We start from the raw sequence: 24,409 nt of genomic DNA on the forward strand, positions 1-24,409 counted from the left end.
GCATATATTCAACCATTTCCTTATGCAATCTGTGCTGAGCAAAAAAGTGAAAATATGTGGACCCACAACATTCACATGCACCAATTATAAAGAATACCACCAATACTACTACTCCCATCCCAATTAACTTTATGACAAAAGAGTCTAGTTGTTTTATTCCTCCTCATTTTTTATAATTTGAGCTTCATTTAAGCTAGGCATATCTTTTCTTCTGGTTCTGGATCAAGAATTTCCATAATCAACATTTTTAGTACTGAGAAGTATGAAATTGTTAATGTTTGTAAGTGTGCTAGAGAATACCCAATGGCTCATGACTTGGCCTTAGCTTTTCAATAAATTTCATATAATTTAAAGGAATTATTGTGACATACGAATCATGAAATAGGTAGCTTTTGTCATTAAGTGATTTCCGCTTAGGTAAAGTTTGAGAAATTAGGTAGATTTTGATTTTTGATAGATAAATGTTAATTTTAACGTACAAAATAACGTGGTAAACATTAATTTTTGTACGAAAGTGGATGTTTTTATTAATTTAGTTGGATTTTTTGGCTCAATTTAAGACTATCTTATGATGAGACAGTGTTAAATGATAATTTTCGTATGACAAATGACTGGAGAAACAAAAATCAGGCCAATCGAAACTGAAACAGGGTGGTACAAATATTGTGCACATTATTCGTGTGTGTCAACCTACATAATTTTATTCAGATTCCAGAAAGCTTGGCTTTCGACACATAATACTCCGCAATTGCAACTAATCACCTCTAAGAAGTTTCGCCATAAAATTACATAACAAGCTTTATGTAATGCATGTCATACTCAAATTGTACTTTTATCTTCACAAAATTCATCCTCATCTAATTCATCTTCCATGAATTAAAACCAATGATTCAAGCTGTAGGGTTCCCCCTTAACTCCAGACTTTACACAATCTTGAAAAAAGTTACAAGTTATACTGAATCGTAGGAGACTAGGTGTAGCAGTGCAACACATCCGACATCATAAGCTAAAAATCTTCCGCGATAAAAGTTTCGAGCTCAAACTATTATTGTTGAATAAGAGTGTTGAAGCTAAAGAGGATGCTAAATCTGATAGAAGTTTGTTATGTTACACATTATACAACATTCGGCATCTACAAAAAGAGTAACTGCAGGAGAGGGAGATGGAAAAAGAGCAAAACCAGGTACAAAGAAGAATAATAATATAAAACAAGACGATGATTTCTCGTACTCAATGCATGCCGAATTTGGACAACGCTGACTGAAGCAAATCTGAGAATGCATTCGATGTACTTTGGTCATCAGCTTTGATCTTTATTTGAGCTTTACACGATGAAGTATTGATGACGCACTCTACAAAAAATGTGGATGTATCCTCGGCTTTCTGAGCAAAGAAAAAGTACTTGAAATTTGGTGCTTGACCACCAGAGGCAATGCAGTGTATAGAGTGCGCTTGCATATGCCGGAGAAGGGATTGAGGTGTGGTTAATGCCGCAACAAATTGAGGAGTCAACTGGGTTTCCTGTACACGTTCATAGATACCATAAATCATTATTCTTAGTCATACAAATGGGCAAGTAAAATGTCGGAAAATTCACGTAGCTTGAAAACAATCGTTTTACAAACCTGTGATAAAGATATAGGTAACTGACGCCATTTTTGCTGGAAAGTCCCAGGACCTATAATAGCCTTTGCATTAAGTTGTAGAGAAGGTGGAGCTGGAGCAGGAGTAGGAGCAGGTGTGGAGAAACCTAAACCAAGTAAATCATCAATAGCCATACTAGCCTGTGCGGTTTGTACCACTGGTTGTGTATCTAAAGCAACAAGAGGTCCTGAAGATGCATCGATAAGAGGAGCACTATAACCAGCATCATTGTTACTGAAAGCTGTACTGTCATCCTTATCTGTTGTGATAAGGAGGAGATCCTTGTCATTGGCCTCAACTCTCTCAACAGAAACTACATTGTCAGAAGAATCCGCTCCAATGGATAAATTTCCAAGTTCATCAGAAAACTCAAATGGCCCTCGGTGTTCCTTATCAGTGAACATGTAAGATGGCTGCAGAGGGAAAACCACGTAAGTCATTAAATCATTAGTTTTTGGAAGTTGCAATTTGACCCAAAACCTGTAATACAATAAAATTCTTCAAAAAAGGATTTAACTTTAAGGGATTTTGAAGATAAATCATAAATTTTTAATAAGTATATCAATATGCATTAATGCAAATTATGTAAAAGATAAAAAGAAAAATATGCAATGTTGTATAATTTCTAATGGAATGTTGTTAATTCATAGATATTTAAGAAAATGAAAAAATAAAAAAAGTAGGGGTAAGAATGGTTGGCGTTGAGCTTTATGCGTGATTCAAGGCTTCGACTGATCAACATAACCAATTGCCACTTCGATATTTTGTTCATGGATGAGGGAGGTACCACAATCTTTTTATCATCACCAAAAACTTGCTTATTCATATTTTTAACGAGGTTGCAAGAAGTAATGGGCCACCGGCCATTTTAGATCACTAAGTGTTTTGTTTCTCTTAGAGGGTGTTTGGTTTGAGAAAAAAACATTTTCTTGGAAAAACAGTGTTTGGTGCTCTCCCATGTCCCGTTGTTTGGTATGACAAGGGAACTAAAATGGAAAACTTGAGTAGAAAATTATTTCCAAACCTTTTGCAAGTATTTTCATCCAATTTTTGAAAAAAAGAAAATTCCTCCACTCTTCCATTGCCAACATCTCCATTTTCCAAGACTATTTTCCATCAAACCAAACAAAACAAAATAAATCATCATTTGAAATATTCATGAAAAACTATTTTCTAGGAAATTTTTTTTCGCCAAACCATCCTAAAAACAGTTAAAGCTTGAGAATTATAAAGACAGATGAAAAACTGACCAGACGAAGATGCAATGGCTGTTTTAAGAGAGAAAATACTTAGTTACAAATATGTTCCACAATAATAAAATAAATATGCTACCTTCTGATATACAACCGAGAGACTGTTGAATTCATCAAAAATACGATCTTTGATTTCACTGCTCTGAGTATCAGCAAACACTGACACAGCTTGCTTAGGAGGATTTATCACCTTTTCAGCTATTGATGTACTTTGCTGAAGAAGCCTATAGTAGAATAGAGCTCTGTCATGGACATCCTGCAGAGGACATGTTTAATCATAATTTTATATAATCAAAAATTCTGTATATTCCTCAGCCTATTTGATAATCAATGACACAAACCTGGTGAAAATCAGCAATGCCAGCTGCCAGTGCTGCTCCCAGAGCCTTTTGAGTTTCAGGTGCCCTTCTAAAGAAGCACTTCATTGATGCTGTAAGCAGGTGCAAACGAACCTAGGTAACAGCAGAATGCTTAGCTAAGATGAATGAAAGTAGCATATCCTGATTTGTAAAGCAACAATAAGAAATTGTAAACTTGCTCTTTGTCAAATTTTTTAAGTTTGCAATTCAAGATGTAAAATCAATTTTCAGTGACAAAAAATAGGGAAGTTTGTAGGATTGCAGTTGTTGCACACAAATCAAACTAAAAGAAACGACATTTTTTGCCGTGGTGAAGTACAAGTTTATAAAGAATAATTCAACGTTATATTTTCTTAGGGCTTGTTCAGATACAAGCAGTCTCCGTATCCCAAAATATCTTAATCCATACTCTCAGGACTTCTTCACATACAAACAATCTGTAATGAACTGAGCTTGGGGAATTCTATAGGATTTAAGGCATAATTTTGTTAGAAAAGCTCGAAAAAGATGATAAACAGTAAAAGGAAAAGCAGAGAAATGGCATCAGAATTTTAAAAATAGGGCAGAGAACCAGAGAATCGGGAGTCAAGGCTCTTAAGAAGTTGATAGTAAACCTTTATTTCTTTGATGTCAATTTAATTAGATCCAATATAGTCATCTTCTTCATTAAATCTGAGAAATGGCCATATGAATCCTTATAAGTTTTTTCCCCTAAAAGTAGAATATATTTCACACTGTGTTACTCGGACTCTTCATTTTGCTTCACGTACCCGTGTCGGATCCTTGATGCTCGGACATTGATATCAGAGTCGTATCAAACATTTTAGTGCCCTGAGCGAAATTAATTTGTAAGCCCTTAAGAAATGAATATGTGTCCGATTATTTTTTAAATGATGGTTGATAAAGTATTATATGTTTCTCACATTAAAATATAAAAATTGTTATACAATAGTCACTAGTATAATACCCTACCCATAACTTACAAAAATGATTAAATAAAAAGTAGCCACCAACTACCGAAATATTAGCAAAAAAGCGATGAACTACACAAATATGTAATTTATTTTTTTTTTTTGAGGAAAACTCAAATATGTAATTTAATCCTACAATTGGACAAAAAAAAAAGAAATAAATCTAAGATATCGAGTTATAACAAATAATCAATTGAAGAAATTAAATTATTTTATATTGCTTACACCTACAATAATAGGAAAAATAAATCAGTACTTTTTATACACAAAAAAAAATTATGTGCTCTCTAAAATCGGGTCCTAAGATGTAGCTTAAAAAACTAATATTAATAATTGGGCAAGAATTGAAACAAATGGTCAAAATTATAAATAGAAATTGACCAAAGAAATCAATATGTAAAATGTAAAAGACTAAAAAAGGAAATGGGAGAAATGTTGACTAAAGGAGTTTTAATTTGAAAAAAAATAATAATAACTAAAAAAGGAAAGGAAAATTGTAGAGAAAAAGATTTGGACTAAAGACCTAGGAGATACTAGTCTAGTCACTTTGCCATCAAGCTAGAACTAATAACTACATTAGTACTTGCATTAGCACATTATAAACAAAGAGAAGGAGGCCCCAATAACGAATAGGCCCTGTGCATGAGCTCCGGCTGCTCCTGCTACAGGGTCGGACCTGATTGGTATGGCACTTAGACACTTAATTTTAGGCGTAAAATTGAATATTTAGACGTATCCGACACTTGGACACATACCAGTATCTGATATCAGTTGCCGAGTCCAAGTAACATAGAGTTTTACATAAATGGACTAGGAAACAGTATTTTGTGATATCATTCAAGTTTACTCTAGACCATGTTAAATTGCATTAAAAGATGATAACTTTTACTGAGAGCATCATTACCTCTGCAGAATCCTCCTCTTCCCAGTTCTCAATCATACTCTCCAACACATAAGGAGCATCTGCCACGTCCTGTGCGTACTCCCCAAGCATCCAAATAAGAGCTGCCTTAGCCTTCGGCTCTTGAACATTCTTGCTACTGATGCTTCCAACAACAGCAATGCAATCATGGCTCCATTGAGGATACTTCCGCAGCAAATCTTTAACAAGGACCTGAAAATGCCAAACTTGATGAATCACCAAACAAGATCCAATTATAACATATTTTCTAGAAGAGCAAAGCCAGTTAGAATTTCTACAATTCGGATGAGCTAATATGATTCTACGACACCTAGCTTATTTTATAACCTCCTTAGGAACAATTCTTGATACATGTCTATACTCTACAACAGAGGGGAATATAATGTTTAGCCGTTTCATGTATGCAACCTCTCATATTCTTAACCCAAAAAAAGCATTTGCGAGAGAATAGATACTTGAACTCACAAGGGTTTCAGCTGTCACATAGTCCTTTTCCATCTCCAGAAACTGAAGTAACCTATCAACAATTGCATTCACATCATACTGCTGCAATGCTATCTTCCCAACAGCTCGAATAGATTCACGGGCAATCGGAATGTCAACATTAGCAACATACTCGCATAGCTCAGTTACTGAAACAAGCTCAAGGTGATCACACATAAAAGATTAGTTTGAATTTCAATTTAAATTTATTGATAAAGTTCTAAAAGGATTCCCGGTTAAGAAGTTCATAAGACTGATGAGAAGATAGATTCTTTGCTTACCAATTTCATATGTATTATCCTCATTCGCAACAGCAGTCAACATTTCAAGCTTCAACTTTTTCACATAAATTGGTTCATTATAGTGGCAATAGAAATGTTTGTAATCCGACGAAAACAGCATTGGTGCACGCATCACTAACAGATGAAGATGGCTCAACACCGCGTAAGACTGTTCTGGACTCCCAGTGTTGACCAGGGTTATAAGAGGAGCTTTAATACGTTCATACACCTGATAAGATCAGTGAGCCAAATATGATAATTTGAAAACAAACATTTCATTTCCAGACTCCCAGTGGGATTGTGTTTGATTCGTCTCAATGTAAATTTTATTTCTACTTCCTCCATCCCACTAACATCTGCCCATTTCTATTTTGGGGCAGTTCAATAACATCTTCCCATTCCTATTTTTGGTTATTCTTTTACCATTTAACCTTATATTTTTAAAATTACTGTACTTGTCCTTACTTACCTCATAACCCACATACATTATTTTACCTATTCTTTTTACTTAACACTAAGTACTCCCTCCCTTTACACATTCATCCACAAAATAAATTATGGTCAGTATTTTGAAAATTTGACCATAAAAGTCAAAGTGCAAAGAATAACAAGGGGCAAAGGATAACTATCTTAAAGGAGGATCATGCATTTAGAAGAAGCTTACAAGATACAACTTAAGTCCGAAACTATACTAAAAATCATAATCAAACATGTAGAAAACTGGTGATTAAATGTGATTATATTTTTAAAATTTTGTTCAGCATTACATAAATAAATCACAAATCAACAACAAAAAACAGTTAATGAACACTCATTAAGAAGGCCATCTGTTATGAATGGATGACTCGCTTATAAAGGGGAAGAGGACAACGCCAAAAAGTGACGAATTCTATAGAAGGATTACTAGCAAGTTTGTGGATTACTTACAAGTTTGTTATGGTGAGTGGGAGTTGTGATGGGGAGAGTTCGTTATTGGTTGCAAAGGAAGATTTTCTCAAATTTTAGTATATATAATAAAGGGGAGGGATTGAAGAGACTAGAGAGGCATGATTGTATTGACAAAACAGTGTTCATACACTTGGGAGTTTTGAGCCAATCAAAGAGCTAATTTGACTATGTATGACAGTATTCCTATCTTTTCTATTTCATTGTTTATTATCTATACAATGCTCCAGCTACTAAGTATGAACCCGCCCCAACCCTTGCAGATACCCATACACAACCCTCTCACAACCACGACAAACCCCCAAGCATTACAGCATCCTGAATTTCTAAAACAATAGAGACTGATGTGCCCCTTAAAACATACAGATCCAACAGCAAGAAAATTACTCACTGTAAATTTGATATAACATACAGTACACAGAATAAAATAAGTGACTGAGCAGTTCCTATATATATTAAAAAGCTATAAAATTACAGATGATCAAATTTCTTAAAAATTAGTATAAGTAAAAGCAAGCACCAAACTCATAACACATAAATTGGTCCCAACAAAATTCAGACGATTCTGTCAGTCTATTTAAAAAAGAAAATCAACTCTCCATAAAATGTGTTCATTCTCAATGAAGATTCTATGGTTTCAATTCAAATTATGATGGACTGTAGTAAATGATCATGTGCATTTATAATTTACACAAATATGCAGATTGTGTTTGTTATCAAGGGTCAAAAAACGAGTTTTTATTTATGCACGGATACCGTTGTGTAAATCCAACTACCCAAACCCACGTAGTTGGGAGCCAGTTATGACAAAGGAGTAATGGAATGGAATGAATTAACTTTTCAAAAAAAGTAAAACGTAAGAAGCCTATTAACATTCTTAGGATAAATAGCAAAACTGCCTTTAAAGTCTTACTTAATTGTATGGCTATATAACTGATCATGAACATAAAGAAAATTCTCAATGACATATCAGCTACAACCAATTAATATATATAAGCCATAGTGTAAAAACAAGGCCGCATCGCATCGCATCGGCCGCGTTGTAAAGGTTTTCAAATTAAACGAACCGATATTCCCCTCGCTGTAAAGGTGTTAAAAAATCGCGTTTTAGGCCATATTAATGGATATCTTACGGTTTCGACCGATATTTAGGCGCTATGATAACCGCATCATTCCTGTTACCGCAATCGCAACCGTTACCGCTTTTTTACACTATGATATAAGCTTCCTAACACAATTTATATCAAAGAATTTATTTGGATTAGGATAGATATACCTGTTGATGAACATCAGTCATGGACAAGGTTAAATGCATAAACACCTTAATGGTGGCCAAAACAACAGCACCATTAGCATGCTGAAGCCTGTCCTCGAGAAGATTCATGATGTCATATATTTCACTGCTATCAGATGGCACATATCTAGCAACCAATTCGAGCACAAGACATTGAGCCCATTCACTGAATTCTCTAATCCTGAAACCAAAAGAGGGATATTTGAAAAGAGCTATAATTTTCAGTGAGGACATGAAGCATCAACGGATATACAATGATACAACTTAATGAAACATAAACTTCTATAGGAGGTGAGATTCATGGACAAAACTTACAAGGTACTGATTATAATTAAAATTTCTTTACGGAAAGCTCAATAAAGAATCATAAGGCGAAAGATTACAGAATCTTGCTTAATCAGCCTTCTAAATGCGAAGCAAGCTAGAGTAGGTTTCAAATTATCAAAAACCAGGCTCAAGGACCCTTCAGGTTACACAGATTTAGCCATGTTTAAGCTTTGGAGCAACTCATATGTGCACGAATTTACTTCAATATAATTTTCCCCATCAAAGGAAGGAATAATTCAACTAAAATGATTTTCAGAAAAGACATGCTTTTAAAAGGAATCATTATAAAAATCTAATGCAGCATCGTTCTGCAACAAGAAACAAGCGCTAAAATATTAAATCCAAAAACATACTATTTGCATGCACTTAGCAGACATCAACTGGAATTGGATATCTACTTTAATTTCACTTCACTTACCAAGTATATGTCTGCCCTACAATAGTCTTAGACTCTTACTACCGTTGCTAGTACAGTGGAGTTCAACCATAATTACAAAGTTGCAAACAAAGTGTCAACCAGCTACAACTCACAAGAGACTTATAACCGGTAGAGACAGCAAACATGTACTTCTCATCCTTATAATTAAAAATTGTGTCAACCCAGCTTCTGCTATTTGTGGACTTGCATTTCCAGAAAGCTAGGACCCGTTTCTACTTACAAGTTAGTCCCTCAATTATCAAAGGCAACATTTTCATCTTTGCACATTACTTATATACTAACGGCCATCATTAATTATTCCAATAGTCTTAGAGTGTATCTAGAACATTTATTGTCATCAGTTATCAAATTTTACTCTAGCTGTTGCAACTAGCTAGAGCTAATTCTGAGTATATCTTCCATGACTTCTGGGGCCAAACCGATATAGAGATACATGCTAACTCACTTTTGTTGAAGTAGCATAATGAGGAGTCAAAGGCATAAGAAAAATATTATAACTCCACGTAATAACCCAATTATTTCCTTAAAGCTCAAGAAACTTTGGAAAAAATTGACTAAAAGAAACTTATATTTTGGAAAACCCTTGAGACAAGATGCTCCAAAAAAGTCATATTGATAAGCAATAAACAGAAGCAGCAGACAGTAATATAGTGCTCCAAGAACATTTGATATATACAGAATCATATATAATTAGTTTAGTTGGCCAACATAAATCAAGGTGAATTTCACATTATTATACAACGGAAGAAAAAAAATCGGTACCGATTCAGGAAATAATATATAATTGGCTTGCTGAGCAAAGCATCTCTCTCCCTAGATGCTTCTTCAGACGAACTTGCTTCTGCACTCCATATTTCTTGCAAGGCTAACAAACAGTTGGCAACAACCTGAAAAAAATCAGATAAGAGTTATGAGCACCAAGTCATCATAAAAATAGAGAAGGGAAGTGAAAACACAAAAGCATAGAGCTCAATACAAACTTTAAATCAAAATGTAGCAAAAAAAAATCACAAGTCTATTCAAGTGATCGTTGGCTCACAAATATACTGACCTAAAAGCTCAAAAGGTAGATAGCTGCCTCAGAATTATCAAAGTACATAGCAGTTAAACTAGTTTTTTCAAAATCAAGAATGGATCCCTTATACCATCCTTCCCACAAAATAAGGAAGTTGACTCATACCAACAGGCATAAGTTCTCATTCCAAAAGATGTTAACAAAACATGAGCAATGAACAAGATCAACAGCTTGAAACAACAATGTAATGGAAAAACTACTAAAAAAATTCATCTTACATCATTTATTCAGAAAAATATTTTATATGTATCCACACCTGGGTTTCCAAATCATTGAGCATCATATGCTTGATCACTGAAGGAAAATCGGCATCAATACAAGTTGCAGCAGAAATATGATACAGTTTTAAGACACCCATGACAGCAACCATTCTCACATAATTGCTACCATCTTTCAACCCTGAGCTCAATGGACCAACCAAATACTCAACCAAATTAGCAACACGCAACGAACAAAGACTCCTCAAGGCAAGACCCCGAATCATTGGGTCCTGATCCTTGCAATCCCTTTGAAGAAAATTAATAGTGAGAAGCGCAAGATCAGGATTGTACTTTGCATAATTCCCCACATACAGATAGCACATTTTCTTCAGAACAATATCTGAAGTAGCAGAGCACATGACCATTTCACTAAAAACCGATGAAACATCAATACCAATGGTCATGTACGAGATTACTTTCTTGAAGAGCTCACGCTTCGAATCATCAGCTCCAGGTGCACGACTGCCTGCAAGTTGGCGTAGTTGAAACCTCAAATCTGAAACTTCACTTTTCCTGCAGTTATAAACAGTCAAACTATCATTCAATGGGCTTAAGGGTGATTTGGTTTTTTATATAATTATCAATTAATAGCACCAGTAGTCAGACAACATTGAAAAATGAAAAACAATATACAATGAAAAGAGCACCAACTGAAGCATACTATTGAACAAGAACCACTGGGTTGTCATATTTTTTTTCCATTCAAGGACAAGTACCAACATTTTAATTTAAAAATAAAAATTCAATTTGTTACAAAAGTACATGAAACATTTCAACTTACATTTACAGAATTATGCAAGCAATCACATCCTCCATCTAGATTCTAAATTACATTTTTTGCTCCTATGAAGTCACTCTCTCTTAAACAATAAGTCATCACGGTGATTGCCTCCAGGAAAACACTAAACAAATACCTTAAGCTCAATGTGTTAATACTCTCGTATGTGCACACCAAGCAGTAAGCATGCAGAGTCATATAGCATATGAATCCAGATTTTGTCTTTTTTGCACAGCACTGCAGTGGTCTGCTATTTACAACCTATGTAGCTCATGATCTGGTGTAATGATTGTACATTCTCCTATTAGGTCCTCTCTTTTCGAGGTCGTAAAATCAAGATGCAGCCTCATCAGAATTAAATTGAAAATGATCAGGTAAGATGCTCGTTTTCGGATATTTTAAAAATCCAGAAAGGAGTTAGCATTCTTCAACAAACCATTAACTTCCAATAAAGAAATTATATTTCCACACCCCATAGCAACCCACACTACCTATTTATCAAGATAAACACATTCTCCGACTAGAATTCAATACTATATACAACTTCTAAGCTTACACTCATGGAATTACCTAAATAAACATGTTAACCATCTAGATTCAAACTTTCATTTTTATTCGTGCAAATTAGCTTGCTCTAAGAAACAAGTCCATTAGGGAGACAGCCAAAATGAAACCTTCTAACTAAATCAATCAAACACCTGGGCCTCAAACTAAATCAATCAAACACCAGGACTTCAATGTTGGTTCTCACCAAGTGCATACGGTAGATATCATCATTTATACAACAAATGTCTTATGTTAACATACCAAATAAGACAATGACAATAATGGTTCATATAGCAATATCATCAATACCAAGAAAAGAAGCAAGCTCTTGACCAAAGTGAGAAAGTGAGACTATTTCTTTCAACATACTACATGAAACATTTCATCTTAATTCTTATGTTTATAGACCAATAAGACAATGATAATATGCCTTTCAACATATTTCAAGCAACATTTCAACTCACATTTACACTTTATCTAGGTAATTACATTCTCCATCTAGATTCTATATTTCACTTATGTCCCCACAAATTCACTTCCCCTAAGAAAATACTTGTCTGTGTCAATTTGCTACATCATCATGTAGCCTACAACTTTATTTTTGGTTGGATGGTTCCGAGGGATAAGACAAAAAAAAAATTGTGTGGATACTATTAAAGAAGAGATGAAATGTAAGGATGAGGACTACAAAAAGTTTCCAAAACAATTTCGCAAAAGAAAATGTAACAAAATCATTGTAGCATCCCAAATTAGAAAATGTAGAAAATGAGAAGGGACGGAGGAAGTAAGTCATCAAGCTAAAAACACCCGCAAGAAGCTATTGAACTAAATCAATCATACACCTAAAGCTTAATGTGTTGATTCTGTCCTCAGTGCACTGTGTAAACTGTAAAATAGCACATTTGTATACCACATCATCACACTAGCGCCAAGGGAGCTTATGGTTAGTTACAATAGTTGTACATTGTCTCAGTATTTACGAGGTTGTCAATTCAAGGCGTCGTAGTGCAAATTCGTGATGTGATCACAATCACAATATCATCAAAAATGCGGTCAACATGTGTGGATTACGACTGTCACTGATTGCGGCCTATATACCTCAAGGCGTGGAAATTGCACTCAATGAGGTCAAATTGTGGCAATGCGACCCATATTTTGCAATCTCTCTTATTTTGATAGAGCCAAGATTTATTTTTCAGATTATTATGGACTAAAGTAAAATGGATCATTAAATATGTGCACTTCTTATTTGTGTATTTATGTGAAGTTGCAGATGACGTTTGTTACCAAGGGTCAATTGGAAACAACTTCGTAGTTATTTTTATCATAATCGGGATAAGGTTGCGTACAAGCAATCCTCTCAAATATCACCCTAGGTGAGAGCCACTTAATGGCATTGGGCTAATAGAATGTTGTGTATCAACTATCAAGCAAGAAGCATGTTGTCACAAATCCCAAAAATCCGGAAAGGTACTAAGTATTAACTTTCTTCAGCAAACCAATGACAATCAAACTAAACCAATCAATTGCCCTACTCCAAAGAAACTACCAAAGCAAATAATCATCCAAATTCCAAACAGGTGTTGGCTTTGTCTACAGTCCACTAAAGTAACAATTCATCAGAAGTATTCACAACCAAACTAAATGAATTGAACTCCCACAAACCATAGTAACAAAACTACAGAAATTTGACCTATCAAGGAAAATGCGATATGCAGCTGATGCTAAAAATAGAAAAATTAAGCATCAACAGAACATTAATAACAAGTCAATACACAATTCATACATAAATTCCCAAATGATACAAAGTAGTATACTCAGTAAATATCCAAACACCAATCCTATCAATACTGATGGATTACGTGAACTAATTCTTTTAATCAACCAATAAAATTTGCACATTGCAAAAGCCCAAAAAACAATGGCATAATACAGAAAAACCAAGGAAAATTTTTGTAGCATCTGTATAATCTTGGCATTAACTTTTTAAACTTAATGATCAAATTAATCTAAGAAATCCAATCCATAACATCTCGCGTCAAAAAATTCCAAGTAATTAGCTCTAATTCAGCAAAATCAAAGTAAAATACAAGAATTCGAAGAAATAAACTGATGATTTAGAGAATGTATGAATAGAATGCAAAAGAAATGACGGGAAAACTAAAAAGAAATTAAATTTTTCTAAAAGAGAAAAAGGAAAGGGCGAGAAAGAGCGTACCCAGAAGGTTGAGAAGGGGAAGGAGATCGCTGAGATTGATAAGCTGGAGGAGGAGCCATTGTATTGCCGACGATCAAAATTCACCGGCGTAGCAAAATTCTAGGGTTTTCCGATGATCGGATAATTGAACTTAGAAATTGAGAGATCTAATTGTACTGCGGCAAATCCGATCTGGTGCAGGAGGAACAAGAGTAGGTGCTAGTGTTGTGTTTCTCAATTTAAGTCGTGAGTTACTCGTGAATCATGATGGGAGAAGAAGACTTGTGATTTGATTGATAAACATATAAATTTTTTTTCAAACTAAATTGCACTTGATATGCACTATGCAGTACTAATTGTTAATGTCATAAAAAAATATACTAATTGTTATTCGTTAATTGTTAAATGTTAATTCTCAAAATACAATTTTAAATGCATATTTGGTCCTTATGGTCCGTTAAGCAACCTTTCTTGATCGGGTGGAGCGCACCCGCTAGATTAAACACTTGTGCATTTTTTCAGTTTATCATATTGGAAAAAGTTGTAAAAACGCAACAATTTTGCTCATTACTTTACTTGATCAAGCTAACTTACAAACTTGTACTTCGTGTTTAAATGTGTGTTGTTTGATGGAATAATGTGCAAGTTAATTTACACATCTTTATACTATTCTTTGAGGATAACTGACACATTTTACATATAAATGTTAAATTAGAGTTTCTCTCTAACACTCATTTTCACAAAAAGAATTGGCTAAAATTAGTTAACATTGAAAATTTTAGAATGATTTTCCAAATTTTGACATTCTCAAATTTTTCCTATATAATTTCATAATTGAAATCTACAATCTAAAAATTAAATACTTGTTTTTTTTAATGCAACTTTATATTATTCGTATATACAAATATCCGAAAATCAACAAATTAGCCGAAATATACATTTTCATAAAAAAAAAAATCTCATCATCAATTTATTTGTTCATCAATATAAAGAAAAGTTCTTTTTTGTTTTCTAAAACAATACAAGAGGCAGCCTTAGCTTCCAATAATATTCAGGGTTTGTATACAATGAAAAAATGATGAAGGGAAAATTTTTTGTCAAGTAAAAAACCTTTCCCTGTGTACAAAGCAATCTATTTCCTACAAACTAATTGATAAAAATACATTTCATCTCGACCAAAATGCCTCGCTCGTCAGGCAACAAATTATCGAAACAATGCCTTCAAATGGAAGGATCAAACGATTGCAAAAAGTTGAAATACGCATATTTGATATCAAACTGCATATCATACCCTGCAAGAACAAACAAGATGGAATTTTAGCACACATAATCAATGATCGGAAAGACGATGTTAATGAATACGTAGATTGTTGGTTGTACAAGCTTTCTTACAATAATTGACTGCAATGGTACGCGGGCTTTGTTTTACGTAATGAAACCACATGCTGGGCCTGCAATATACATAGCATGTCACTCAGCACTAAGCTAAGAAGTGTTGCATATACAATGCCGGGCGGGCCTTCTTTACAGATGTTCGGGCCCTCCTAAACTTTTTGAATGATTTGGCCCCAAAAAATCGCTCAAAAGATTGGCATAGGATTCAACATGTTAATAAAGAGTGAGGTATCAAGTATGAAATGTTTTCGCTTGAATTACATTCTTTAAGCTTCACTCTCACTGGATCCTGACAACAGGAATCAGGCTACATACAGGACTTTCTGAAGGATTTAGTTCAATTTTTCCAGGATAAGCAAGTACACATTGTGTTAAACTACAATAGCAAGAATAGAAAGCTATCATTTACTAGAACACAAATTCTCATATGAGACGATCTTACGGTGAGACCATCTTTATTAAGTTGGTTCAATGTGCACATATGGTCTAAAATTAATCACTTATAAATTATAACCTTAAAGGGTTAAACTAATCACTTACGATCTTAAAATGGTCAGTTATAACCTTAAAATGACAATTTTTATAGTCTTAAAAGTGATCACTTATAATCTTAAAGTGTCTCATGGTGAGAAGGTCTCGTACAAGACGAGCTGCTACTAGAAATGGACTACTTAATCAGCCAATTCAAGGGCATTTTTTTCTCTCCTTGCTGTTTGAGGGAGGCTTTGAATGAATTTAGAGGTTTGAAGCAAGATGTAGCAATAACAAGTAAAACATATACTACCAGATGATGTCATATGTTAGGTGTTAGACTATGTACATAGTTAACATAAACCATGTATCTCACATATAGATAAGGAAACTATTGACTACCTTGTATATAAATAAAAAAAAATTTAAAAAAAAAAAAAAAAAACCTACGGGTCGATCAATAAGAAGGCGTGGATCATACTCCTTCACTTGATCTATGAAGAATGGATGGTAGACATCAACAGCACAGGCAATGCGGTATACCTCAAGGCTTTGATAGAAAAGAAAATTTGACCAGAGGATGGTCATGACTCATGAAGATGCAATCCATAGAGTAAGGGAAATAAACAGAAGCCCTAGTCATCGAAGCATTGAGGATGCTGTTCTTCCTTGTGAGATGAAAGAATGAATGGGTTTAATGACGCAACTCTTATGATGGACTATTGGCACTTTGAATCGGTAGTATGATGTAACAAACATTGGTCTTCATCATAATCCTTAAAAATTGGAAGGCCATTATAACCATAAGCAATGAAATCAGGTACAAAGTATATAGGGGCTTGGAATCAAAGGATCAAAAATATTTATGCCTACCAATACCATATTCAAAAACACCATGCGGAAAGCTGGCAACCCTAACAAGTAACAACATACACTCTCTCTCTCATAGTACAAAACAAGGCCGTATTGTATTGTATCGACCATCGTAAAGATTTTCAAATTTATCAAGCTGATATTACTCGTATCGTAAAGGTGTAAAAAACCGCATTTTAGGTTGTTTCAAGCGATATTTCATGATTTAGGCCAAAATTTGGGGATACGATAACCGCATCACCACCGTTACCGTAATTCCGTATCCGTTATCGCACCGCGGCCGTTACTGTATTTTTGCACCAAGTAGTCTCTCCCTCTCTCCCTCTCTCTTTCTCACACAGCCACAAAGATATACACTGCCAAAGACATTTAAAGTAAAACTGATCTAATACATGATGCCATTGCATAAATGTCAACATTATTTATAATTATACAAAACATTTAATGTAAAAACATACACTTAAAAGTTTCAATATTGAGGCCAAATTTGAGCATGAAGAATCATAACAGCACTAGTTGCACGTTGTTCTTACTTCCATAATCAATCCACACGCTCCAAATTCTTACAGTACCAATCACGTCATTAACACCAATGTTTTGCATATAGTTTACTATCTTAAGCAGAGCGTTTTTTATTTCTTTTTCTGGGTACTACTCTAGCCGAGCGATATGCCGATATACTAATTACAGAAAAGTTATGCTTTCAGGTGTACTGGTTCCCAGAATCATCGCCTTCTTAGGCACTCTAGTTTACTAAAGCAATACCGGTCATAGCCTCCAAGGTCAAAATTCATGTAAACCTCCTCTCCAGAAACATTCCTATTGCATTTCCTTTTTGCCCATTTTTGTTTAGCATTCCAACTACCAAGCTTTTGCTACAACAACCCCATAATCTATCAACCGTCTCATATACTCTAAACACAAATATCAATCAACAATTGATTCTTGGCATAACTGATGCTAATCTAGCATACCAAAACCGTAGAGATGCATGTGTTATGTACCCATCCTAAATAATATACCACCATCTTTCAAGTGCCCAAACGAGATCAAAGGAATTAGACACCAGCCTAACTGCCTAAAAGATCTTTCCAAAATGGATAACAGAGAACAATAAAGCACTCGTGCCAATAACCCCTTCCCCAAAAAGTAGCCCGTGGAATTTAAAAAAAAAAAAAACTCCCTTTGCCAGTGATTTCATTAGTTAAGTCTGACACTTGGACACGTACACGTGTGGGATATGAGTTCCGAGTCCAAGTAACATACGATATTTTTACAGCCAATAACCCAAATTACCGTCGCCGGAAACCTTCCTACATGTGCAGTACGAAAACTATTCCTTTAAATCACAACCACAATCCAGAAACAAAGACCTCTCTGTGTGGAAAACAAGAGACCCTCGGTGGTCATTGGACGATCATTAGAGAAAACTAGTTCAAACTGTTTATATACATGCATTCACAAGACAAGTTGTAAATAAAAATTTTGACATTCTAAAGGAAGAAACACAATGACATGAATGAGCATAAGAGGGACTTACAAGTATAACATCTCTCCAGCCTTAACCGTACACGCAAATGGCTTTGGCCCATTGAAATACAAAGGATATTCTTTGTGTTCCTTCTCCTCTCTCCCTTGAGATGGAAAAGGATTCACACTGCACCAAGGGACATGTCTTACAGGATCTTCAAGTTCCAATTTGAACTCTCCAGTATCCTGCAAATATAGAACCCAACTTTATGTCTAAATCGGCGGATCCTAAGAGCTAAGAGATCATAAAAAACGTAAGTGAAAACGTGCCTGACGGTATGAGTAATTTGCAGCAGGATATGGACGAATATACAACCGATGAACATCAGTAGGTGGAAATAAAACGAAATGTTTCTCTCCGGAAACAACTGCATAAAGATTTTCATAATGGTCTTTGTGGAAGGATGTCTCGGAGAGATCATTACCAATCCAAAGGTTAACAGCCTCTGGGAGACAACCTAGAGCTTCAGAAGCCCAGTCGATGTGTGTGTCACAATCTGAAGCCAAAACTGGATATTCAGTCCGAAAGCAATCATTTTGCTGCTGAGCATATGCCACAACATTTTCATTCTCTCGAGGATTGGTTATGAGGCGGAAAGCATCAGGAAAGGACATGCATTCTACATGTGCAGAAGCAAAGCAACGTGAGGAAGGGTCTTCCGGGTGAGGGACTAAAGAATCAGCTCGTCCATTTGGGGTTAGATGGACAGACACCTTTGCTGACCCAAGTGATTGACAAAGATAGTCATCTGAAGACCATAATGAAAGGGCGGGCCAGTGTTCAAGGGCATTGGCAATGATGCAAGGCTTGTTCGGAGTCACAAAATTTCTAAGAAACTCAACAGGAAAAGGAGGAGCATCAAGCCGTTCAACCTGGTTTGAGGTACCAAGGCTTAGCTCCCTAACTTCCTCCCATAATGTCTTTAGTTCTTCTGAGCAAATACTATTCTTTTCACTCATTTGAGTACTTTTGCAGCTGTATCTAATTGCCTATCAAAAAACAGCTATAAACCTGTTTTGACAAGTTAAAAACTCAAGGAAAAATCTTTATCATCTTGTCCTTTAAAGAACTCGATTCTAACAGCATAATAGAACTTGAAAAGAGTTGTATAATAGTATGACAATAACAGGGTGTTTGTGTGTTTGGTCAATAGTATTAAAAGGTGGTAATGGTAATAAGTTTTAGTGTTAATTTTTATAAAATGCGTTGTGTCACTCCATGTTTTTTCTTCACAATTTTCCGATAGCACCAAAAACCACATTTTCAAATGGTAATATATGAATTTGAATTTTGTGAAGAAAAAAATAAGACAAGAGTAGAACAAGCATATATTAGAGTATATAACATATCCTAGGGCCTCAATCACCATAACAAGAGGTCACGGGTTCGAATCTCAATCACCCCTCATTTCAAGTGGAATATTCAGCGCCTATGCGCATTCACACTTCTAGCCCAATGGACTTTCATGTTAGAGGGTGTGTTAGAGTATATAATATATCCTGGGGCCTCAACCATAAGCATAAGCTTTTCGTTGAATTGCTTCTTTGACGGCATAGTTATCAATAATCAAATTGGCCGTTAAAGTAAAACAAAAACAACAACTAACCCTTAATTTCAATAAGTAGAGGTTGGAGTTGGGATGGGCTAAATGAATCAATAATTTGTCTATTGTGTTGGTTCACAAAGATCTTGTTGCTTAATACTACAGATGATTAAAACAACAATACGACTAAACCCATATATAACAATCATGTCCCAACATAGTAATTAATGAAACCCTTCATTGGCATACACAAATTAAGTGCAGAAATCAGACAAAACTGATAACATGACAAAAACATTCAAATATTGGATATGAATGATTTCAACAATTATACCCTAGAGTTTGAATGCTACTAGTTTGCACACAAATAAAAAACTTTAACTCTTCAATAAATTACCAAAATAATCAGAAAATCAAAAGTATTTCAGCATAATATACAACTTTGTTTCTTAATTAAGTACTTATTAAGCTAAAGCCAATCAATTAAGCCGATCAACTAATGGAAAGTCCAAGCGTTAATATTTCAAAAATGTAGTAGAAATCTTGAAGCGAAGACTCACCAATTTAGAAACCGGGAGGCGTGGCTATCAGTTTGCTGGGTTGAGTGGTGACGGCAGCGAGACTGGAAGAGCCGAGAGCCCAATACCAACAGCCAACCTAGTCATATACATATTATAATAGAAGAAATTTTGTGCCACGTGGCATTTTATATAAAACACAATTTGCCGCTCATGGCATTTATATAAAACGCAATTTGCCATTTAAATTTATATAATATTCATTTTTATATGTTTTTTTTGCATTGAAACTCTTAAATATCAATTAAATTTAATTATATTAAACTTTTAATCTTCATCAATTTAATTCATCTTTCTTTGTATCATATGATAGAAAATAAAAATCTTTATCTTCTGAATTTAATTATAATGAAGATGAAAAGACAAAATTTTAAGATATTTTCTTAGTGCCACATACATAGTTTGCCTTATTTATACGATTGAATTTCAAAGTTTTCATTTAATGCATCCCACGTATTTAAGTAAGAGTAGATGGTGTTTTAAGAGTTGAGTTTATTGATTATTTCAATTAGTATGAAAATTGAGATAAAAAACGGAGAAATATATGAGTTTTGTTTCGTTGCTATGTGAATATGTAATTTTATCTCATAAATTTTATGGGTGTAGATATGGGATAAAAGAAGGTTTACAAATTGAGATCAAATTTTGGAAAGTTGAGTGGAGATGAAATGGAAGCAAAGAGAAAAAAGATATTGATGAAGATGATGTTTAATTTTTTTCATATTGACATGTTGTGTAGTTATAAATGTCATAATAATCAAATATATATTATGATGAAAATCAAGTTTAGTAAGCATATGAGTAGCCTTTGTTTTAAATATCACTTCTTTTCAAGGGTTAGTAAATATTTTTGATTAAAAATACAAGGATATTTGATATACTTAACACAAATTGAAGATATTTTGTATTATAGTTAGTTGATACTTTTTTGGTTATGTTAAAATTTTATAGATATAGTTCAAATAACATTTGTATTAATTTAACAACAATGTCTAAATTAATATTATATTTTTTTTTATAAAATAGCTCTATATTCTAAATTCTTATCAATTTTTAAAAATTTTCTTGAATCATTATTAGGAGTACTTTGTACTTTATAGGCTTTAAAATCGGTATTTTGGTCATTTTATAATAAGTTTCTTCATAATAACAAAAATTTTATTACACATATATTTTTGAAAAATGTTGATGAATTATTTAAAAAAAATAGCCACTAACTCGTTCAAACGATCTAAACTCGAGCCATTCAGAAAATAACGTAACTAAAAATATGACTTGACACAAAATTTGTCTGACATCGTTTTGACAAGTTTAACTTCAACATTCAAAGGAAACTAAACTACTTCTAGAGAAATATAAAAACCGTTATACAAAGTCCATACTATTATACTTACGCTCACACCATTCCTATGAATTTGTAACATTTGACTAAAAAAACTCGAACAAACAAATGGTCAAACGGGACGACCTTTAAGGACGGAGAAGTACAAAACTAGATTAAATACATGATGATAATAATATAATAATTCCTAATACAACTTAATGATGGAGAGTTAATGCACAAGGGGATGAATGTGTTTTTTTCAATAGTCTTGTCTCACTTGAAGAGTAAGTACTACTTTTGAAAAAAGTATTTTGGAATTGATTAGTGTCCAAATTATTACTATCTCTATCACATTCATTTAACATCATTCGTTTTTTTTTTCTCAATCTCACTCATTTTGCATTATTTTTATGTTTAGATGACGGCCTACCACTTTCTTATATTTTATGCATATAATTCATTATCTCTCTTCATTTATGATTACATTTTCATCTTTTCTTATAAAATACAATATTTTTCTTTGATGCTAATTTAAAGAGCTGACAGAGTATTACATTTTAAACATAGCCAGTAAAATGATTCAAGAATAAAGTCATACCTCATAAGCTTTTACGTTATTTAACTATAAAAATGTAAACTGCATTGTCAATAATACCACCAAAATCATACATAAATAATTTGGCATAAAGCTAAGGTATGCCCTACTAAAGAAGGACTCATTATTGTAATTCATAAAACAATTACCAAAATGAAGAATAAGGCCAGCTTTGGTATCCGGTGAACCAAGACGACTTAAACAATCACTACAATTTATAGCAGATAAATAAGGCATACATTGAACTAATATGTAAACTTTCTCATGAGATTTTTCTACCCCAACAACCTTGGTCATAAAATTAGGCTTAACCCAATTTCCATAGCTAGCTTCTTTCACAAGTTCTTGCTTGATATTCTTCAACGTCGCATCGTAATTAGGGTAGAGTGTCAAGGGATCTCCGAATCTTCCATAGGTGAAAGGATTACGCTTTTCATATTGCAAGGGTTTTGAGCTATTTGTGTAGTGTATTATACATTTTAAGTGCATATTATATGCGAAGCAATTTGAGTAATTGTCGGTTAGTTGTCGATCATTGACATATTTTTTTACCCTTTTTAGACATTTACGACATCTTCTAGAACTTCGATCACCTCGGCATAAAAAAGAACCATAAACCATGTTAGAACCATCACCTGCCGTGGTATTGAAGAAGACACTATGTGAAGAATATGAGTTGTATATGAAAAGTGATAGAAGTGAATCTACATTGTTTTGGAATTTATGGCTTAAATCGGTCTTTTTACCTAAACAAATCTGAGTAATTACATCGTCATAACCTTCATCAACACTAAGAATAAAATTAAAAATTTGAGATATAATGGTAAGGATGAATAAATATTTTGTCATTTTGAATTTTTTGGATTTGATATTTTGTTAGATATTCATATTAAGTTGTATAAGGGAAGATGTTAAAAAAAAAAAAATCACTCTATTTATGTAATATTACAAGCTATAAACAAGGGGTGTGGGTAACATGAACCACTCACTCAATTGCTAAATAAATAGTCCTGCCCAAGTAATTAGGACACAAACACTATTGATCCTATAACATAGAAAGAAATAAACTAATCTCAATATCTAAGCTGAAAATCCCATCTCCTTGAAAAAACAAAAAAATGGTTGATTTTTTTTGGAATCAGTAGTGTGTTTGGTAAATGGTTTTTAATTAGCGTTTTGATTGATTTTTAATTGTTAGTTTTCTGTTAAGTTTTAAAAAAATGTACTTTACACGGCTTTTAACTAGTTAAAAAGTTGGCTTCTAAGCCACAACGAAAAAGGTATTATGATTAGCTTTTTTATTGGCTTTTATATAACTTGTTGCGTATTTTAATTAGACATCTCTTCAAGCAGATTGTTTATTGAATAAGATTAAAAGCCACAAACACATCTATTATTTTCAACTGGTTAAATAAGCCAATTAAAAAAGTCAATCATTAACAAATAACAATCAACCACCATTTACTTTGTTATATATCTTTGGAAAGATATAATATCAGAATTTATCTAATTTATTTTCTTAATACTAACAAACATTGTGGTTGAATTTTAATTAAGGAAGAGACTTAAAAATATGTCCTCTAATCGCTTAATTTTGGATCGAATACATTATTATTGACCTATTGCTAGCTGACTGCTGAGAATACGGTTCGTGTGGCCAATACCGAAAATGTCATGCATTATGTTGATGCAATTTGCATTTCTTAAGTAATAATCTGTCATGTTCTAATCAAATGTCATTATAGATGTATTAAATTTTTTTTTAAAGTTATATGGATGTATTAATTTTGTCTTTTATATCTTTAATCGTAAATAATTAAAAATTATAAAAAGTTAATATTATTAAAATTTAAATTAGAAGCAATTAAATAAGATTTGAGCCAACTATATTTTAACTAATAGAGAAGGGACAAGGGAGTAATTCACGGGTCATCGATGAACAAATTAAAGTATAGAGCAATTTGAAATTTTTTATATATTTCCAATGGGAAAACGCTTCAAAAATGCCTTATCTGCTTACGAACAAACAAGAGAATAATTATGGTATGTTGAGTAAAGGCACTATATTTGAACTATATTTTATTATACTCTTAAATATTTTTACAACTCTTACACCTCTACTACTTATAATTTTCTACCCTCTAACCTATCACTACAACACTTTAGAAGAGGTAGGGCTGTAAAAACGGGTTAAAAGGTCGGAAACAGGTCGGTCAAAAACAGGTTCGGTAAAAAACGGTCGGTCAAAAGCAGGTCGTATAAGTCTTTCGGTACCGGTCGGTATCGGTCGGTTTATTCGGTATCCGGTCGAATCCGGTTTTTTTC

At 33.7% G+C, this 24,409-nt stretch overlaps 3 protein-coding genes across 5 annotated transcripts; all 3 read right to left on the reverse strand.

Moving 5' to 3' along the window:
- Positions 1-1,015: 1,015 nt before the first annotated feature.
- On the reverse strand, positions 1,016-14,122 carry LOC130804613 (beta-adaptin-like protein A). Its single transcript, XM_057669113.1, has 11 exons — positions 13,796-14,122; positions 10,250-10,766; positions 9,681-9,805; positions 8,135-8,333; positions 5,914-6,142; positions 5,615-5,781; positions 5,132-5,341; positions 3,239-3,349; positions 2,977-3,153; positions 1,626-2,057; positions 1,016-1,521 (listed from the first exon to the last, which is right to left on the reverse strand). Exons 1-11 carry the CDS (start codon positions 13,852-13,854, stop codon positions 1,231-1,233), a joined length of 2,517 nt encoding a protein of 838 aa, XP_057525096.1. The 5' UTR covers positions 13,855-14,122; the 3' UTR covers positions 1,016-1,230.
- Positions 14,123-14,706: 584 nt separating this feature from the next.
- LOC130804614 (lysine-specific demethylase JMJ32) lies at positions 14,707-20,237 on the reverse strand. Of its 3 annotated transcripts, none has more exons than XM_057669114.1 (5): positions 20,148-20,237; positions 18,314-19,033; positions 18,054-18,229; positions 15,167-15,225; positions 14,709-15,066 (listed from the first exon to the last, which is right to left on the reverse strand). In XM_057669114.1, exons 2-5 carry the CDS (start codon positions 19,001-19,003, stop codon positions 14,996-14,998), a joined length of 996 nt encoding a protein of 331 aa, XP_057525097.1. In that variant the 5' UTR covers positions 19,004-19,033; positions 20,148-20,237; the 3' UTR covers positions 14,709-14,995. The 3 variants fall into 3 exon arrangements, with proteins under 3 accessions (XP_057525099.1, XP_057525097.1, XP_057525098.1); XM_057669115.1 differs by having other exon boundaries at positions 14,710-15,066; positions 18,314-19,055; positions 20,148-20,234; XM_057669116.1 differs by lacking the exon at positions 15,167-15,225 and having other exon boundaries at positions 14,707-15,066; positions 18,314-20,230.
- Positions 20,238-22,111: 1,874 nt separating this feature from the next.
- LOC130803794 (cysteine-rich repeat secretory protein 59-like) lies at positions 22,112-23,806 on the reverse strand. Its single transcript, XM_057667996.1, has 2 exons — positions 23,704-23,806; positions 22,112-22,863 (listed from the first exon to the last, which is right to left on the reverse strand). The coding sequence occupies exons 1-2, from the start codon at positions 23,804-23,806 to the stop codon at positions 22,112-22,114; spliced, it is 855 nt and encodes a 284-aa protein (XP_057523979.1).
- Between the last annotated feature and the right edge of the window lie 603 nt (positions 23,807-24,409).

The sequence above is a fragment of the Amaranthus tricolor genome, chromosome 17 (genome assembly GCF_026212465.1).
Source record: "Amaranthus tricolor cultivar Red isolate AtriRed21 chromosome 17, ASM2621246v1, whole genome shotgun sequence".
In the NCBI taxonomy this organism is placed as follows: domain Eukaryota; kingdom Viridiplantae; phylum Streptophyta; class Magnoliopsida; order Caryophyllales; family Amaranthaceae; genus Amaranthus; species Amaranthus tricolor.

Excerpts from the sequence above, each read along its gene's own strand:
- LOC130804613 (XM_057669113.1), bottom strand. The coding sequence starts at position 13,854 with ATGGCTCCTCCTCCAGCTTATCAATCTCAGCGATCTCCTTCCCCTTCT. Across the intron at positions 5,782-5,913 it reads GGATAATACATATGAAATTG|TAACTGAGCTATGCGAGTAT; the intron begins GTAAGCAAAGAA and ends AGCTTGTTTCAG. Across the intron at positions 1,522-1,625 it reads TACCTATATCTTTATCACAG|GAAACCCAGTTGACTCCTCA; the intron begins GTTTGTAAAACG and ends GAACGTGTACAG.
- LOC130804614 (XM_057669114.1), bottom strand. The coding sequence starts at position 19,003 with ATGAGTGAAAAGAATAGTATTTGCTCAGAAGAACTAAAGACATTATGG. Across the intron at positions 18,230-18,313 it reads CAAATTACTCATACCGTCAG|GATACTGGAGAGTTCAAATT; the intron begins GCACGTTTTCAC and ends CTATATTTGCAG. Across the intron at positions 15,226-18,053 it reads GCTGGAGAGATGTTATACTT|GCCCAGCATGTGGTTTCATT; the intron begins GTAAGTCCCTCT and ends TGTATATTGCAG.
- LOC130803794 (XM_057667996.1), bottom strand. The coding sequence starts at position 23,806 with ATGACAGATTATTACTTAAGAAATGCAAATTGCATCAACATAATGCAT. Across the intron at positions 22,864-23,703 it reads CAGCAGTCAGCTAGCAATAG|GTTATGACGATGTAATTACT; the intron begins GTCAATAATAAT and ends GTGTTGATGAAG.